Source organism: Anser anser (assembly GCF_964211835.1).
Source record: "Anser anser genome assembly, contig: HAP1_SCAFFOLD_87, whole genome shotgun sequence".
Taxonomy (NCBI): domain Eukaryota; kingdom Metazoa; phylum Chordata; class Aves; order Anseriformes; family Anatidae; genus Anser; species Anser anser.
Window position 1 is genome coordinate 3,509 of NW_028153517.1, and position 18,913 is coordinate 22,421.

The 18,913-nt window shown below is 37.6% G+C and overlaps 2 protein-coding genes across 2 annotated transcripts; both read right to left on the reverse strand.

Moving 5' to 3' along the window:
• Nucleotides 1-1,209: 1,209 nt before the first annotated feature.
• On the reverse strand, nucleotides 1,210-9,389 carry LOC310892000 (adhesion G-protein coupled receptor V1-like). The gene is made up of 5 exons (XM_083854191.1): nucleotides 8,903-9,389; nucleotides 7,204-7,284; nucleotides 5,741-5,880; nucleotides 2,744-3,353; nucleotides 1,210-1,797 (listed from the first exon to the last, which is right to left on the reverse strand). The coding sequence occupies exons 2-5, from the start codon at nucleotides 7,235-7,237 to the stop codon at nucleotides 1,565-1,567; spliced, it is 1,017 nt and encodes a 338-aa protein (XP_083710317.1). The 5' UTR covers nucleotides 7,238-7,284; nucleotides 8,903-9,389; the 3' UTR covers nucleotides 1,210-1,564.
• Nucleotides 9,390-10,241: 852 nt separating this feature from the next.
• Nucleotides 10,242-18,173, reverse strand: LOC310892001 (adhesion G-protein coupled receptor V1-like; the record flags this gene model as incomplete). The annotated part of the gene is made up of 3 exons (XM_083854192.1): nucleotides 17,404-18,173; nucleotides 15,893-16,049; nucleotides 10,242-10,314 (listed from the first exon to the last, which is right to left on the reverse strand). The coding sequence occupies exons 1-3, from the start codon at nucleotides 18,089-18,091 to the stop codon at nucleotides 10,242-10,244; spliced, it is 918 nt and encodes a 305-aa protein (XP_083710318.1). The 5' UTR covers nucleotides 18,092-18,173.
• Nucleotides 18,174-18,913: the final 740 nt, after the last annotated feature.

Below are 18,913 nucleotides of genomic sequence, written 5' to 3' on the forward strand. Positions count from 1 at the left end.
GTAAAACAATGACACTGCACTATCTAAACAGGTTTTGGCATGTAAACTTAAGCTTCAAGCTATTGCAGAAATGCAACATTTAGAATAGATAAAAAAATACAAATTAAATTAAAATCCATCCCCATTAGGAGACTCCAAAATCCACCTTCGTCTCACAAAATCTTGATATATAAGTTGACTGAATGCTTCAATTTCGCTATATAAGGGCACCATTTGCCCTTACTTACACGTTTTAATTTAGTTTATCTTATTTTGTCCTTTACTGTGTTCATCCAGACTTCCCTTTTTGTATTCTGAAAATTTTTATTCCATTGCCCAGTAATAACTCACCCACAAATCAGCAGATTGCTACTGGACAAGAGAAAATATGCAAATAAGACTCATTTACCAAAGGATCCAAACGGGTCATCAGAAGCCTCAATGGTTATGACTGCCCTCGTCAAAGATCCAAGCAAGGCTCCTCCTGTCGTTTGATTCAGCAGCTGAACATAAAAGGACTCCTCAACTTCAGGATTGATATCATTAATTATATAAATTGGCACAGCTTTACTTGTTTCTCCTTCTAGTAAGACAACATCTGATGAGGCTACACTGTAGTCCTCACCTAGATTTGTACATGAAAAAATAACAAAACAATCAAAACACAGAAGAATATTAAGGCATTCTGGTTCATTATGAAACATCACTAATGTTTATCAGCACTAATATTTATCTGTTCTTTTTGCATTCCCTTGTGTTCATATGTTGGTGTGTTTTTTTGTGTTTTTTTTTTCTTTATCTTCATACCCAGAAAATACAATTGTTTATTTCCTAGTGCCTTTTAGATATCTGGATGGATGAAAATAAATCTCATCTTGGCCAAAACAGAGTTTACACTGTCAGTCCAAGAAGCAATTACAAAAGGTCCATTATTATCTTCCATTGAGAAGATCACACAACTGTGACATTTCTATATTTGATTTCTGATAGTTGTCTGGCTTTCCAAGAGATAAAATGAAACAGAAGTACCTTTTTCAAAGGAGATTTTACTAAAGGACATAAGGTCACTCCTTCCCTCGTGGAGCTTTTCAGGGATCACCTGAGAGCTTTACCTTTCATTTGCAAAGTAAAAGTCTTCTTGAATTGTGCTTAACATTTGTCTGTTTCACAGAGGAGTCACCAGCTCTCAATTTCCCTCCAAGAAACTCAAATAAGCCATGTATGGTAGGTTGAAATATGTACAAAGGACTAAGTACTAGCTATATATACTACTACAGGATTTTTTATTTTATTTTATTTTTTTGAGAAAGTGAGTGGCCACCAGGGAAACAAACAGCCAATTCCTTTCCTTAGTTTTCTTGCTAGATTCTTCAGTGATGATATCTCTGAGTTTTTTTAAATTTGATGTAAGGTCTCTTCTATAGGACCTGAATTCCTGTCTCCTAAGTACACTCAGTAAGTATCTCACACTTTGGTATTTTTTCTACTTGTTTTACTAGACTGCATTCAATACACACTTGCTTGCTTTGGTTGCTCGAAGCATACAGTATGCTCTTTCTGGTTTAACACAGAATGTGTATTTCTGCTATTTTGATTTCTTACCAGCTGTTGCAGTTATTGGCATAGCTTTGAATTTCACAGAAACATCTGCAAAAATTCCCCCAGTTCTGGTCACGTTAATGATTGGTCCAACATAATTTTCAGCAACTCGCACAGCTGAAGCTGAAAGCTGAAGTGTTCCAAAAGCATCATCATTGGCATTGATAATTACATGAGCTATAGTCTCACCCACTGATCCAAGACGAGGAGAATTTACAACTGAAATATAAAAAAAACCTCTTAGAGCAAGCCTGAAATGCCTCCTATATATGGCTATACTGTTCATATACATACACCTGAGTTTAGTGGATGGCCACTACTAGCTTTCAATAAAATTTTCATTTTAGATTTGGACAAAATATAACTACAAACTGCACAAGCATATTTTTGATGTTTGAATTATATTATGTCAGAAAATCCACATTCTTACTAACTTATTATTCTACCCTGCTGTGGAGCATACAAAACACCAGTTCTTTGAAGAGGTGAGGTACTAGCAAAATTACTTATTTATTTGTCCATAGGACAATAGAATTTTACACTAGCAATGATGAACTATAAGTAACCTTTCAGTTTCCCAGTAGAATTTTTTGTAGTGTTTCCCTTAAAAATCAAGATTAATGTGGGAGAGTCATGGGGGAGAGGGAAGGGAAATTAGGCATGCCAAGAAGCTCTTAAGCATAAATAAGGCTGTAATGACCTGAATTTATCTGATCGGGCAAACATCCTCTACGCTAAAAAGCCAGCATGAAGCTGCAATTCTACACCACTTAATGTTTAAAAGGCTTTTTTCGCTTTCAGTAAGTGCAACTAGCTTATTTCCTATCATTGTGCTTTACAGAAACAACAGGTGAGCAGGTATTAGCACACAAAACCAATACAGTAATACAGTTGGCCTAAAACACCTGGGATAAAGCAGATGCAGAAGGGAGAAAGAAATGTCCACCCCTGACAAAATTTTGTGGTAAAGGAAATATATGCTGACACACAGAATCTTCATACTTAATGTGAGATACTCTGACATATAACTTACAGGATTCTTAACTATACAGAGTTAGGCAGAGGTAAAATTTTACTGTAATTTCAATTGCTGCATTTTATCCTATTAAATATAAATATTAGCCTACATATTTAAGCTTTTGGTTTACATATGAAAGACACTTACTTGGCCGATCCTGTACTTTGTCGATCAAAACAGTATTGTTTAGCTCCACAAAAACAGATTCTGACCTCTCAGGATCATAATCATCCAAAATAGGCAAAGATATTGTGGCTTCGCTTTCATTGGCTGCGAAGATCACATAACCAGTAATGGGTATATAATCTTCTCCTTGTATTGCTCTAACAACATCAGGTGGAAGAAAGGGTGACTTTTCATCATCACCTAAAGTTCTGTATGTAACCACTACTGTACCAAGAAGACCACCAAGCCTTACTATTGTCAGGGAGATATTTTTTGTTTCTTCCTCAACTTTTATTGGTCTGTTTCTCTCAGAAAAGATGAACAGTCCATATGGATCATCATTAGCTAAAACTGTTAATGTTGCATTAGTGTGATTTCCAAGACGACCACCGGACACATTGATGATCAAAACTGAAAACACCTGATCCAGTTCAGGCACGTTGTCAGGAGAAACTTGTATGGTAATATTTGCTCTCACTTGGCCAACATCAAATGTTACATTCCCATATGCAGAGACCAGGTCTTCTGTAAGATCACAGACTATGACCCAATACAGAGTCACCTCAGACAGGGCCCCATGAGTTCTCACAACCTAAGTGGAAAACACAAAGATTTATGTATTTCTTTGTACTATAAGAAAGAAGAACATAAAAGTGTAAAATGGCATACAGCAAAGTCACAGAATCACAGAATATCCTGAGTTACAAAAGATCCACAGGGATTATCAGGTCCAACACCTGACTCCACACAGGACCACCCAAAATCAAATCGCATGTCTGACAGAGTAGTCCAAATGCTTCTTGAACTCTGGCAGCTCAGTGCTGTGACCATGTCCCTGGGGAGCCTGTCCCAGTGCCCGACCACCTCTGGGTGCAGAACCTTTCCCTAACCCCCAGCCTGACCCTCCCCTGTCCCAGCCCCATGCCGTTCCCTCGGGTCCTGTCGCTGTCCCCAGAGAGCAGAGCTCAGCGCCTGCCCCTCCGCTCCCCTCGTGAGGGAGCTGCAGGCCGCCATGAGGCCTCCCCTCGGCCTGCTCTGCTCTGGGCTGAACAAACCCAGGGACCTCAGCCGCTCCTCATACTTCTTGCCCTCTAGACCCTTCACCACCATAGTAGCCCTCCTTTGGATGCTCTCTAATAGTTTATGTCCTTCATATATTGTAGCACACACAGTGCTAGAGGTGAGGCTTCACCAGCACAGAGCAGAGCAGGACAATCCCTTCCCTTGACCATCCAGCATTGCTGTGCCTTATGCTCCAGAACACAGTTGACCATTTTGGCTGCTAAGGCACACTGCTGGTTCATATTTCTCTTGCTGTCAAGCAAAACCCCCAGATCCCTTTCCATGGGGCTGCTCTTCAGCCTCTTGTCCCCAGGCCTGTCCGTACAGCCAGCATTGCCCCTTGCCAGGTGCAGAATCCAGCACTTCCTCGTTTAACTTAATTCCAGTCAACTGTGACCTCTCCAGACTCCAAGACTATTGAAAAATTATTGAGAGAGGTCTTGCAATGACATCAGCCAGCTCTTTCTGTACTTTGGGATTAATCCCACTGGACCCCATAGACTTATATGCATCCAGCTGGAGCAGCAAATCCTGCACAAGTTCAAAGTTGGCTGGGAGTTTATCATCATCACAGTCCTGAAATTCAGAGCTTTGGGTGTCCCCGAGCCCATCATTGGTGTTAAAGACAGAGGCAAAGAAGGCATTAACCTCTGCTTTATTGGCGTACTTATTTGTGAGGTTACCAACCTCAACAAGTAATGGATCAATGTTTTCTCTGCTCCTCCTTTTGCTGTTAGCATACTTTAAAAAAAGCACTTTTTGTTGTCCCCACAGTACTGGCCAGCTTCAACTCTGAGTGAACATCACCTCTGTAGTCCTTGTTCAACTGACCTTGCTTCCAATGCCCACAGATTTTCCTTTTTCGCCTAAATTCTAGAATAAGATCCCTGCTCAGCCAAGCTGGCCTTCTGCCCAGCTTGCTCAACTTCTGACTCTTTGGAATTGCCTGTTCCTGTGCTCTTAAGAGGTGTTACTTAACTAACCAGCACTGATGGACTCCAATACCTTCAAAAGCAGGTTCCAAGGGGACCTCACAAACTAGTTCACTGAGTAGTCTGAAGTCTGCTGTCTCCATAGCTAGGGCTGAACTTTTGCTGGCAGTTTTCCTCCTATTACCAAAGATTTTAAACTCAGCCATCTCATGGTCACTATGGCCAGGACAGCCTCCAATCACCACTTCACCCACAAGACCCTCACTGTTTACAAGCAACAAATCTGGAGGGCACCTTTCTTAGTCAGCTTCCAGAGTAACTGTACCAACAAGTTATTGTTAACGTGCCTCAGGAATTTCCAGTACCTGTTTGTATTGGCTGTATGGTATTCCCAGCTAACATCTGGGAAGTTGAAGTCACCCACAGGGACAAGGGCAGATGACCTAGAGATATCCCTTAGTTCATTATAGAATAATTTGGCAATGTTGTCCTCCTGGCTGGGTGGTCTATAGCAGACTCCCACAACAACTTCATCTTATTGTTATAACTTATTTCCATGTCCCTTAATCCTTACCCGGAGGATCTTAAGCATGTCATTGCCAACTGCAAGCTGCACACAATCCAGCCCCTCCATTATATACAGTGCAAAGTCATTGACATGATGAGTTAAAAATAAACTAATTTTAAAAACAGTGTAATCTTTATCATCTTAGCTTTGCTGTATTTGTTGTGTCATCAGCACTTACTTTAAAATATTCATACCTCAAATGTAAACAAGTAGAAGTAAATTTAAACTTATATAAAACATTTTAGTTTTAAGCTGAAAGATACACTTTAGAAAGTGAAGTATAAAATGTCAAGACAAATGTACATGATAAAGTTAAGTTAAAATGCTGTAGACCTATTATAAAAATATTGCAGAATGCTCTGTAAAATAGACATAAAAGAGGATTGCATAGCAATATGAGACCCAAAACTTTCTAACCTGCAACATAATATTGCTATCTCCATCTTCAGGCTCAGTTCCATTTACCGAGAGTGACTCAGTACTGAACTCAAAGACGCCATGAGCATCATCAGAAGCCTCAATAGTCACAACGATGTGGGATGCAATTCCCAAGCTGGCTGTAAGTGCAAGTGCCAAAATGAGTTATTTTTTTATACCATCTTTTCTTAAAAGCTAAGGAAGTTTGTTACAAAAAGCACACAGAAAAGCATAACTGGAATATTTCTGCTGTTTTGCATTTTGTGGTGTGTTTTTTTTTTGTTTTAAATGTGGAATAATTATCCACATGGATAAGGAACTCACTTTCAATAATGCAGTCCTGGCAGCCCTTCTATGGAACAACACTCCAAAGCAACATATAAAATGCAAATATTTTAAGAGAGGATCAAAAATAAAATTACTTGTCTAATTAAGGAAAATGAACTAGAATTTAGGGTAGGGGAGAGTTACGTGGTAAAACACAGTGTAAGCAGTGCAGACAGGACAAAAGCAGGTACTATTTTAACTGAAGCTGGAACAAAGAAAAAGCTAGTCCAGGAAATTCTACTACTGTAATGATCATCTTGTGTGAGATAACTTGCTGCTTAGAAAGAGAAAGAGCCTGGCATTTTAAAAAAAATCTGGAAACACAGAAGAGGAAACAACACTTCCCAGGAAGTTCCAAAAAGTGGTTAAACCACAGACTTACTCTCAGGTTCAAACTGAACTCCTTTGTATTTTCAAATAAAACAGAAAATCAGGCTGTCACTGTGGAATAAATTATTTGATTTCGATAATGGGTGCTAACACAATATTTTCAGGTCTCTAGGGTTTAATTCAAAATCCGCCATCATTAGCGTTTCCCTCATAGTAGGTGCTTTTGTTTTCATCTTATTTCTGCATATTGTATGTTTTTAATTTTCTCAAGATTAAATTATCTTTGTTTTCTGTATGTTGTGACAAAAATAGACTTCAAAAATGAAAAATAATCAAAGCATTCTTTTAGAAAAAAAAGAGCTAACACCACTTTTTATTAAGAGTATTTTTGAGATGCAGAGATCAAAGCATAAAGCAAGTGGCAAAAGAAAGTATCAAAACACACAGTCAGGTAATTTTTAAATTACCTTAAATTTAAAAAGTTTCTCTCCTCTTTGCTCTCCAGAAAATTTTACAAAATTTACAAACAAAGCTAATTTTTCTAACTACTTCTGGAATAACTACATTGTGTTCTATAAAAATACAGCTTTGAAGATAGAGAAGCTGTTATTTTCTGTATTACGGTTAGTATTGACTGTTGTTGAAATTAAGCCTTTTTTAAAATGGGAAAGAATGTTTTGACAGGACTCTATGATATATCTCAAACCACAAGCAAAATAACACTATGATAAACTGTGTCAGTAGTGTAGTTCATGAGGGATATTACAGTTAGCATAAAGAAATAAAGATTAATCCAAAATGCTTACCATGCTGATGGACAGTTGGAAGGAAGAAATCCATGTTCCCATCACCACTACCACTGCCATCATTTCTAAAGAGCTCAGCAACTTTAAGATGACAGACATACAGATATATACACATATATACATTTATAAATCAGAGCGCAAGCAAAGAGAAATTTAAACTATTCTGGACAACAGGAAAAAAAGAGGGAAGCACTCTAGGAAGGTATCAACTTTGCTTCTGAAAGTGTACAGGAGTTCTAATAAAGACTGAAATATTTACATATGCCACCTCTTACTTAATTTATGACATTGGAAATAGCAATGGGAAGTCAGAATGAAAGAAAACACATACACATAGTTTATCTTTCCTCTCTTTCCCTCTTTGTGTCCCCATTTTGTATTTCCCCTTTCTCACTCCTAACTGAGGCTTGTCATGGAGGAATCTAAATTGAAAAAAAAAAAAAAAAAAAAAGGTAGGGGAGACGATAAAGTCCCTCAAGCTCCTTATTCTAATATTTTCTCACAAAGTGAAAATGTTGGGAAAATCTGCAGAAAACTTAACTAATGGGGACTTCATAAGCTTTGTGTTTGTGTTGGAAAGGCCAAAAAGAAGGCTCATTTTAAAAAGGCTATATAGTTACTGGATTACTAAAGTTAGTTGTAAATTTTCTGTCACAACAATTTGAAAGAGAAAAGTTTGACTCCTTTTAACAAAACAACTATTCAACCAAAAAGACAAAATACGTGAAAAGTCTCAAGACTTTACCAAAAGAATCACTGAGACCATGTTGCACCATAGACACATACAATCATAGCAGAGAGCTGGATTAATTCAAGGAAATCTGATACATCCTCCCAGAAGGGACCACACTTGCAATTTCTGAATTGTTTAAAAAAATAACATCAGTTTAAAAAAAAAAAATCAATTTATGGCTGTCAGTGTTTCTAATTACTTTTCCCTCCAACAAGCTTTACAATCTCCGTTAAAATTTTTCTCAAATGGAAAAAAAAATCTGTAAGGTATTCAGGGGTTTATGTGGCAGCACCACTATGCTTTGCCGTCCCTTCAGACTAGCCCTTCAAACCAATAATTCTTTCAAGTGTTTGTCTTGTTCTTACAGACAGTTATCTACGAGCTACCTCTGCAGCTACAGCTCAGCAAACTCCCTATGGCCCTCAACATCCACAGCCTATTACTGCTATAATCCATTTGACCTATGTATTGCAGTTCTTCTGATTTCACTCATGTGGAAGAAAAAACAAAACAAAACAAAAAAAAACCAAAACAAACAAACAAAAACACAACACTTTGACTGTTTAGCCTTAAATATTTTATAAATATTCCATATTTTTGAAATGCAACATATTGCTAATATATTTTTGCATTATTTTAGTTCTCATTACCAACCATGAAGTTATACAAAGTGAAAAGCAGCAATTGCCTTTAGATGACCTAACAGATGGCAGTGATACACTTTCCCTAATACATGGTAATAATATACTTGCTATGGGATCTGGTTGTTTCCACCAAGGATTAAGAAAAGAACTGAGGAACAGTTCTTCCCTACGAAAAAAGACAGCTGTATGGGGGTGGGGATGTAGAGGTGCTTTTTGTTTGTTTTCAGAAATAACATAGAAAATAATGCCAAGAAAGACAAGATTTTTATGAACGAGTAGAGGTCATGAAAATACAACTAAGGGACTGATATATGTGCCTTACCTCCTCCCTCTGGGTTCAACAGCTCCACTTTAAACGTTTTTTCTAATTCAGGAATAGTATTATCAGTGATGTTAACAGTAATGTACTTGTATCTTTCTCCTGGCTGAAATTCCAGTGTACCCACAACAGCCTGCAATATAAGAGCTCTTCATATTTTTGTTCAAGTCTAATGTTTTCATCCATGTAAAAAAAAGAAACAGAACCTTCATTTTGTCTTTTTCAAAACATCTACTTTTCCTCACTTAAGCTTTAAAAAAAAATCTGAAAAATCTGTTTTACAAAAGAAAAAAAAAAAGAAGAAGACATCTAAGTTGACATACTGGTGAGCATCTGCATTCATGTACATTTTTCTTATTTTTCTGCACAAATGATCAGTTGGACAAGCAAGTGCAGATACACGCAGGTTATTTTGCTAGGCATATACAAATCCCAGTATGTACAAGCATAATGTTAACCTGTACATGCACTTGAATAATATGGTCTGTAACAACAGCAAAACTCACAAATTGCTACACTGAAAACTCTGTTAAGAAAAAAAAAAAAAGTTCAAAACCAGAGGCTTTTCCTAGACAATGCAACTTACTGCAGAGAAAAGAATGGAGAAGTCACATGATGTATATTTTTAAGTGAATATTACATATCCATTTGCCACATCACCTTGTAAAGTAGTCTTTCTGTGAAAGAATCATAGCTGGGCTAGAGCAGTCAAACTGAAAGCTATCTCCACGATAAATAACTCTAATTAATTCCAAAACAATTATACCACCTTGGCAGTTGCCATACCTGATAATCTTTGGGACTGAAAGCTGTGACTGGCACTGTTCTGTATTCCACCAGAACTGTTCCAAGAAGGCCTTGTGCACGAACTACCAGTAATCTGACGTGTCCAGCTTCTTCTTTAATAGTAATATGGGGCACAGAAGAGGCTGGAAGAATCATTTTATCACCTGGCTGAGGAGGTGGCCCCACAGAGAACTGGAGCAGACCTGGAAGACAAGAATTACTACTTACATGGCTTTTCATAACAAATTTTAAAGATGATAAACAATTTAAATAAAGTGATTGATAACATATCTTGTGATGGTTCTGAAATTAAAAACCACATATACCAGTATACCCTTAAGCCTCAATCACACTATTTCCAGAGATGTGCTGTGTGCCTTACCCTCTCTCACTGATATTCTTGTCAGTCTTGATAAAAGGCACAGCACAATAATAAAACCTTCTCTTCCCAAAAGAGCCTCACAGGCCACGGTTTTGCGTATTTACTGGTACAAGACATATGGAGAAATGACTCTCATTGTCAGGAATTCTCATTTGATGAAAAACCTGGACAGGATCAACTACATGCAGAGCCTTTATTTGCCCTCACAAGAGAATCCTTGCTTGTTTGGTCAGGGAAGATTTGAGGCCTTTTTGTAAAATTATAAAAGAAAACTAATTCAGTATTCATTCATGTATATAAACAATGAATTAATTCAAGTTAGATAAAGTGGAATATATGAGATTGCTTCCTCAACTATTACAACCAAGCAAAGTTTTCATCTGACTGGAAAGAACTACACAATAATCTGAAACAAAGCTGTATAATTCCCATCATTGTTACCGTATGGGTGGTCACTGGCTTTGATGCTGATATCAGTAGTTTCCTTTTCTGGATCTATACTTGCTCCACTGGTAGGAGTTGAACCTAGTTTCCCATCTCCAGACACTGCAGAGACTAATGTCACACGGAAATATTCATTTAACTCCGGAATGTCATCATCAATAACATGCAAATTTAACACCTAGAGAAGGACCAAATCATGGAGAAATCAAACCATGCAACATTCTTTGATTAGTCAGTCAGCTGTATCTGCTGTATAGTTCTGAAAGCAAAGGACACTATTTTTGCTCTCCACATAAATTCAACTAATTTCTAAGATAACATTTTATGTCTAGAATATGCTTTCCAAAAACAATGCTTCCAAGCTACTGGAAATGGAAGGCATATTTTCTGAATTGTTTCAAACTACATAAATAAGTGATAATAAATACTTGTTTGGTTGGTTTTGTATATCTTCACAAAAGCAGAGTTTAATTTCCATGTACTGAACATGAAATATCTGATAAATTTTAAAATCTTTTTGAAATTATGCTTATGAAGAGACATTACAGTGATTAATCCAATTTAGAGAGCAAATAAATTGAGCTTATTATACCACCTGACACTTTGACCTGCAGATCATACGATTTACTAACATAACCTTGCTCTAAACACGCTAACACATTCACTTCAGAAAATTCCATCTTTCTTTATGTTTCGATATGGTCGGACAAACATATAGAAAACATTTAAGTAGCTGATCATATTTAGAGGCATGGTAATGAGTAGATTACAAATGTCAGTTGAAAGTCCCTTAGGATATCCCACCTGAAGAGCAGCTTGCTACCAGCCCGTTTCTTAGAGCCATGCACATTAGCTCCTCTGTATGTATGCAGTAAATTGGACCAGTAAGCTGTGTAGCAAGAGCCTACATCAGCCATTTTCTGCCACTAGATAGAGTAATGTGGGCCTCGTCTATGTTGCCATGCTAGAAAAGCTTTGGAAATTTCTGCTATATATGATTGTATGAAATGCAGTAATATCATTTCACAGAGAAATAAAGCTGAATGAACAAACTATTATAACATGAATGAACTATTTTCAGATACCACACGCTTTTGCCAGTCATCACATTATCCAGATTCACAGTTCTAGTGAAGTCACTGGGATCCCTGCAAATGACTTCAGCGAATTTGAGTCCACATTGACTTCTGCAGCCTGATATAAGTGAAACTGAGGATGGTATTTTCTACTCACAATTCATCCTTATTATACAAACAATAATAGAAAGTGTATGTTGTTTCTACAGTACTGTGGTCCCGCACCACTTCTTCAAATAAATTTAACAATTCTGTGCTGTACATCAGGATTGAATTCATTGAAACAGATTATTTTTATTTCTATTTCTAGCACACGCTGTTTATTACCACAGAATTTTAATCATAGGACAGCCCACGTTGGATGGGACATCAAAAGATGAAGTTCAATGTTTCATGGAAAAAAAAAAAATAGATGAAATAATCCAGCACCATGTTCAACTGCATCTTAAGCACCCCTGGTGATGGGAATTCTACCATAGAACCATACATTGGTTTGGGCTGGAAGGGACCTTAAAGCCCACCCAGCGCCACCCCCTGCCATGGGCAGGGACACCTCCCCCCAGCCCAGGCTGCCCTCAGCCCCATCCAGCCTGGCCTTGGGCTCTGCCAGGGATGGGGCAGCCGCAGCTCCTCTGGGCAGCCTGGGCCTGGGCCTCACCGCCCTCTGAGGGAAGAATTTCCTCCTTCGCCCCCTCCCTCGCCCTGCTGCCCACGCTGCTGTTGGTGCAGCCCAGGGTACGGGTGGCTTTCTGGGCTGCAAGCACACATTGCCGGCTCATGTCGAGCTTCTCATCAACCACCACGCCCAGGTCCTTCCCCCCCCAAGGGGTGCTCTCAGTGCTTTCTCTGCCCAGCCTGTGTTTGTGCTTGGGATTGCCCTGGCCCAGATGCTGAGGTCGGGACAACCCGACCCTGTCCCTAAGGAAGTCGTTCCAGTAGTTGTAAAAAATTTCAAGACAAAACCTCTCCCACTCTATCTTTGTACTCTTTGCCCTCTGTCTTCTCCTGTGGTTTCTTGAGAAGAGAGAGCCTCTGTCAACTCTGGAGCTGCCCTTTAGGTACTGTAATAATGGGATCAAAGTCCCCTTCTAAAGGGTGAAAAGATCTAACCCCTTGAGTCTTTCCTTAGAGGACAGGTTCTCCAGCTCTTTGATCATCTTTCTGGCCCTCTTTTGGACCTCCAGTCTGCCCACATAATTTTTTAATTGTGGGCCTCTGTAGCTTTGAATTCCTACTCTTCAGTGTATCCTGGTATCCTGGTATTTCTTTTTTCTTTTTCTTTTTTTTTTAAACTAATTCAGATAAGGAATTTCGTAAGACTTTTAGAAAGCTTTCTCAGAAGCAGCTAAAGCTTCCCTTATGTATCATTTCTCTTTCTCTCCCCCAACTCAGAGATGCAATTCTGATTACCAATTTCAGGTGTCTCTAAGGCCAGAATATTGAATAATTTCCTTATGTTCCAGTTGCTCGCACACTTTATGCAGAGGAATAGATTAAAGCAGACAGTAATCATTTCAGGGAGACTCAAAAACAGCTATTGTTACAAGAACACCTTTAATCTCCTGTTTCTGATTTTGAATTTAAAAGGAGACAGAACCTGGATAGCCTTGAGTGCAAGAACAGCAATGAATCTTACTATTGCCTATTTAATTGTTGTGGACATAAATTTGAGTTACAACACTCAGATCAAACCTGATCATTTTCCAATTTCGAAAGTACATGGACTATCTACACTTTTTAAAGTATATGTACACATACACATAAATACAGTTAATATTTTTTATGTATATGTACATATATCTAATATGTACATGCACACATGGTGACTTTTGAACTGACATATACACAGAGCTACAAATAACACTTTCTTGTTGTCAGGGATGGAAAAAAAGAAAGAAAGAAAATATATATATAACAAAAAAATAACAACATAAAATAACAAAATAAAAAATAATAAGAAGAAAAGCCATGTGAAGTAAACACTCTCTAGTATGCAAACCAGCCAAGCACCCTCAGAAGGTATTTTCCAGGAGGTTTGTAAAGGACAGGATGAATTGTTAATAGGAAGGTAGGGTTTACCTCTGATCTCTGCCAAGGAACGAATGTGATAGTGCCACTGCTATTAGAAAAATCGGTAACAGAGTAATTAATGCCAGTGGAATCAACCTGTGAGATAATGTACTTTATATACACATAGTCTAGGGCTCCCCTTGTACGCTCCACAACACAGGATATAGTGGAACCTTCATCAGCAGTCTGGAAGAAAGCGAAAATTTGGAACGTTTATTACTGTCAAAGTAAATCAAGGCAATTTCATTAAATAACACGAAAATATTTAATGCCAGACAAATGTTCAAGTAAAAAATTGCTGTCATGTTACTTTCAGCTCTTTTGGAGTGTTAGGAAGCTGAAACTGACCTTGATGCCAATCAGAACAATCCTAGTGGAATCTGCAAAAGTCTGATGCCTCCCTGAGGACTATTAAGGTAACAAATAACAATACACTGCAGTTCGTCCTGGACACAACCCCTTTCCTAAAACTATGCGTCAGAGACAGAATCAATATGCTTGAAATGTACCTGTCGAAAGCAAATGAAACTATTGCTTTATAATAACGTCAATATTGTAATTTTCCTTAGCAATAATTTAAAGAAAGATTTGGATCAGCACTTTCTCTAACCAGACACACTATGGATAGAAATAAACTATACCATCATCATTCAGAAAAACAGATTTTTCTCTTCTACTGTCCTCCTTACAATTCTGTATCTTCACAGATAACATGACTTCTGCAGCGACAACTTCACGTCTCTGGAATGAAGCTTTAATTGGTACTGACCTTCTATTTTAGAAAATAACGTTCATAAAATTAACATAGAAAATAATTTTATCTGAAAGTTATTGGAAAGGTTAAAGCTATCTTATGCATTAGATAAATTTCAGGGCTGCTTTGTAAGAAAGCATAGATACTGTGTGTGACTTCAGCTGCCTAGTAGACAGATATGCACAGTTAAACTACTGGTAAAAAAATGCTGTGTTCCTGCATCACCACTAAGAGCTCTAATACTTCCCTGGTGAAATGGACATATGATAGGTGCAAAACAATTACCGTGCCATATAATTATTTTTTTTCTTCATGGTTGGCTGATGATCTGTGGCATCACAGCGTATCAGAGGTACTTGAACCTGAAGGAATCTATTATCATAGCATATGGTAGGCACACAATAAGCAAACTGAACCAAACTGAAAACTAGTATCACTCAGGCAAGACAGTTATTTTAAAAACATCATAAGCACTTTGATTAAAAAAGAATGTAATTAAAGCTCATAAGAGTTCCCAAATGAAAACTATATTAAATTTTTTTTTCCACAAAATAATCCAATACCAGTAGAGATAGCTATCATGTTATTCCCCCTTATAATTGATTAAAGAAGTAAAGAATGATTTATGTTTATTTCAAGCCTCCTCAAAAAGTAGCAAGTTTACACTCTGCATATAGAATGGATACCACTGAAAAAAGATTTCATCTGTTAAAACTAAAACAACAAAAAAAACCACTACTAAATCAACCAACTGACATCAAACATATGCAAATTATAACTTAGTTTATGACAGCAAATGAAGGTGGAAAAATCCATAACACTTTGTCATTGCATGATCTCTAGTAAAATTATCTCAAACACATCATGTGACACAGAAAACTAAAATAAAAATCTTTGCAATAATCCATTCTCAAAAAAAAACCAGAGAATTAAATCTTACATTTTAACTGGTAACTCAAATGTAACAGCAGTGAAGGTAAAATATTTTTCTAGAAAAAAAAAATTAAGCCTTAGTCTTCAGTTTATATAGTAAACTAAATTTTCTTAACCATTTTTTTCTTTAGTTTTTTAAAATTATATAGTAAATCCCAGTGGAACTGAGGTTGTATTAACAGAACATATGCATCTCCAAATCCTAGGAAAAGTTTGCTTAACCACAAAAGCAAACACTGCAAAATCTAGGGTTTGTTCAGGTCACTTGGTCCTGCCATTTAGCTTTCTGTGCCTGAAATATCACCTACAATTTCCATTATGACCACCTTACCTCAGGGATACATGCTCCAGTGAAGCCAAATAAACCATTAGCATTATCACTTTTCTGTATTCTTAATCTTGCTGTGGTGTTTTCTTGTGAAATTCGAGCTCCACCACGCACAGAAATGAGCTTTAGTATGAATAATTCTTCTCCTTCTTCCTCTTTGTCATCCTTTGCAGACACGATGAATGATTTATTGGTCTCTCCTTGCCAATACTCCAAATACCCAGAGACAGGGTGGACATCACTTTTTGCAGGAGTTGCATGAAGTTCATAGATCTCTGCTCGTGTCAACTTACGCTCATAAAGCCTTACATCCTGCATTAACCCTGTGTACCTACTGCTGCCGTTGATTCCTGCTCCAATTCTTACTATTCCTGGACCTGAGAAGGAAATTATAATTTTTTCTCATGTTATTGTATTTGTATGAAACAGTCAGCAACTGACTACCTGTTTTTCTTAAAAACCAATGGTAAACTGTTCATTGTCCCTGGATGAGGAATCATATTGATCTTGAGATCCAAAATCAGGAGGTTCCTTGAGCCTCATCTCAATGTTACAGGTAAGTCCTCACAGGCCAAACAATTCCATCCTATGCTGTCCAAGTTTTTCATCCTATTAGTTCTAGCAGCACATTATCATCATCCCTCATTTTTATAAGTCTTAGAGACTTGAGGCTCCCTCTTTCCTCCACAGATTTTCAGAGCAGAACTGCAACCCCTTTTAGCCCTTGTTTTGCTGAACAAATCCTACTTTGTTTCCCTCTGCTAGGGCAGCTGATCCATTCTGATGATACTCATGATTACTGCATTAACCCTTCTGGACATCCATTTCATCCACCACACTGTAATTCCATGCAAATTCCAAACTCTTTTTACAACAGCATTTATATTTCTCTGTCTCCAAACTATAGGATCACAGCTGCCTCATATTCATTCCTACTCTATCCTATTCTGTGCCATGCTATGCTCTTGTGCTAAAACACACACATCAGCTGTTTTCAGTTGCCTTTCAGAAAACGAAAGAAAACAAACAAACAAAAAAAGCTGTGCTCTTCAGTGTATTGTCATACATATGACACTGAGTGGCAGTTGTAGAGATGAGCAACCACAGGAACTGATAAAAGTCCCAGGGCACAAAGTGGAGGATGCTGAGAAAAACTGGGCTGCTATGCACACCACTGTGTATTACCCAACATTCAACGGAGAGAGATGACATACTTGCCTTACTATTGCATTATCCCCAGACACACGCCATCCCCACTAATAAAGAAAATTTACAGCACAGACATATCCTTCTAGCAATAAAAGCATAATTGCATTTCACATATATTTGTTCTAGAAACCGAGGGAGGGAAAAAAAAAAAACCTCTCAGCCTCTCAGCTTAGCTACAGTACTGCAAGTGTGATGGAAATTACTAATTGCAGAAGTACTATTCTTTTTACAAATGGAAAATTTGATTTCTTAAACTTCAACCTGGAATTTTAAAAGCAGAAATAAAATAGTACACCATACAATTAATAGTCCTCTACTCTCACTCAACATCGCAGCAGTTTGAATTTTTTAGAACATTCACACAATTTCCATAGGCTTTCTGAAAATCCTCAAAGAATTCTTATCCATTCCTTTCAATTAACTTAACAGATATAATCATTTCAGTGTATTTCTTCCACCTTTGAAGTGGCTAGACTATGCATTTCAGAGCTTTATATATGGAGAAAAATAGCAAAGGCTCACCATCAAGAATTGCTTCTCCTTTTAGACTCTTCATTCCTCCCAGAACTAGAATTCCATCAACGTAAAATTCAATTATACTTTCATCCAGAGTAATCAGAACGTGAAGCCAAGTATTCTCATCCAGGTATTTCATGACTGATGTTTTAGCCATGTATGTCATATTGGACCCTAATGCTGTATAATGAAGCACTACAGAAACATGAGAATCATTTGTCTGAATTTTCACACCATAATATAAAGTCCCATTATCGTTATCCTTTTCAACTATATAGCCATCTGTACTGACATTAGGAATTAACCAAGCTGAAAATGTAAAATTGGTTACTGCATTATTTCCATTGTATGGGTATTCAGGACCGATAATGCCAAATGCATCCTCTTTTCCACTGAAATACAGAGCGTCTGTTCCACTGTGATGGCGCCTCATGTGGGGCTGTGATTGTACTGAGCTTGGGAATGATCCAAGCAACAAGAAATCTACCATTGATGGCAGTCCAGCTTGGAAGGTACTAGACAGTATTTCCCAACCTAGTCGGACAACACCAAAGGTGCCTTGCTGTCTCCAGATGGTGAAGTCCGTAATATAGGAAAGGTCATCTTCAGAAAGAGTATCTTCCACTATCTCTCTGTCCTGGCTCTCTGGATCTATAACAAACACTCCAAAAGGGTCATCATTGAAAGGGATCATGACAGTTACAGTAGGACTGGTTTCAGATAACTGACCACCAGGACCAGGAGACCCACCTGCGTAATAGAAGTTAGAGTAAAAGTTAATGATTAAACAACACACTCAGAAAAAAGTTTCAAAGTACTTTTTTTTTTTTTTAATAAAACAAGTTTCTAAAAAAACCTCAAACCCTCCTTTAAGATCCTCTGGACTTATAGCAAATGATCTAACTTGAAAATTACATAGGTTAATTGTATTATTCTTAAAACACTGTGCTGATGTAATTTCAGTAGAAAACAAACCCACATGCTATTTTTCAGCTGTAAAACACACAGATGTCTTTCAGGTGAAACATGACAAGGTCCATCTTTTCTTAATTAGCCAATAAGGTAGGTTACCTTTGATTCGTTTGATAAGCATGGGGGCCAAATTCAATTCTTGTATTGCTCAAAGACTTACAGGAATAGAGAATGGCAAAATCTTGCCTGTTGCCTCTGATACAGAAGTACATACACCTTGCAGAAACAGTAACCAGTTGTGTGTTAAAACTGCTGCCCAGTCCTGGTGTTAGTCATCTATCTTTGCACAGTAAGAATTCATGATATGAAGATCATGTTGTGAATGGAGAATCTCCGTGTTCAAAGTGTACAGTGATCTACCTGTTATAAGCAGGAAATCTTTTGTACATCCGTATGGACTTCACTTACAGGAAAGGCCAACACACATTTTCACTTGTATCAGAGCACAGAAGACCATGAATAGTACTAAAGTGGAATTAATCCAGATTAGGAAATGTGTCCAGTAGCAATTTAAAGTTGTAATTTAAGTCATGTGAAGTGGTAA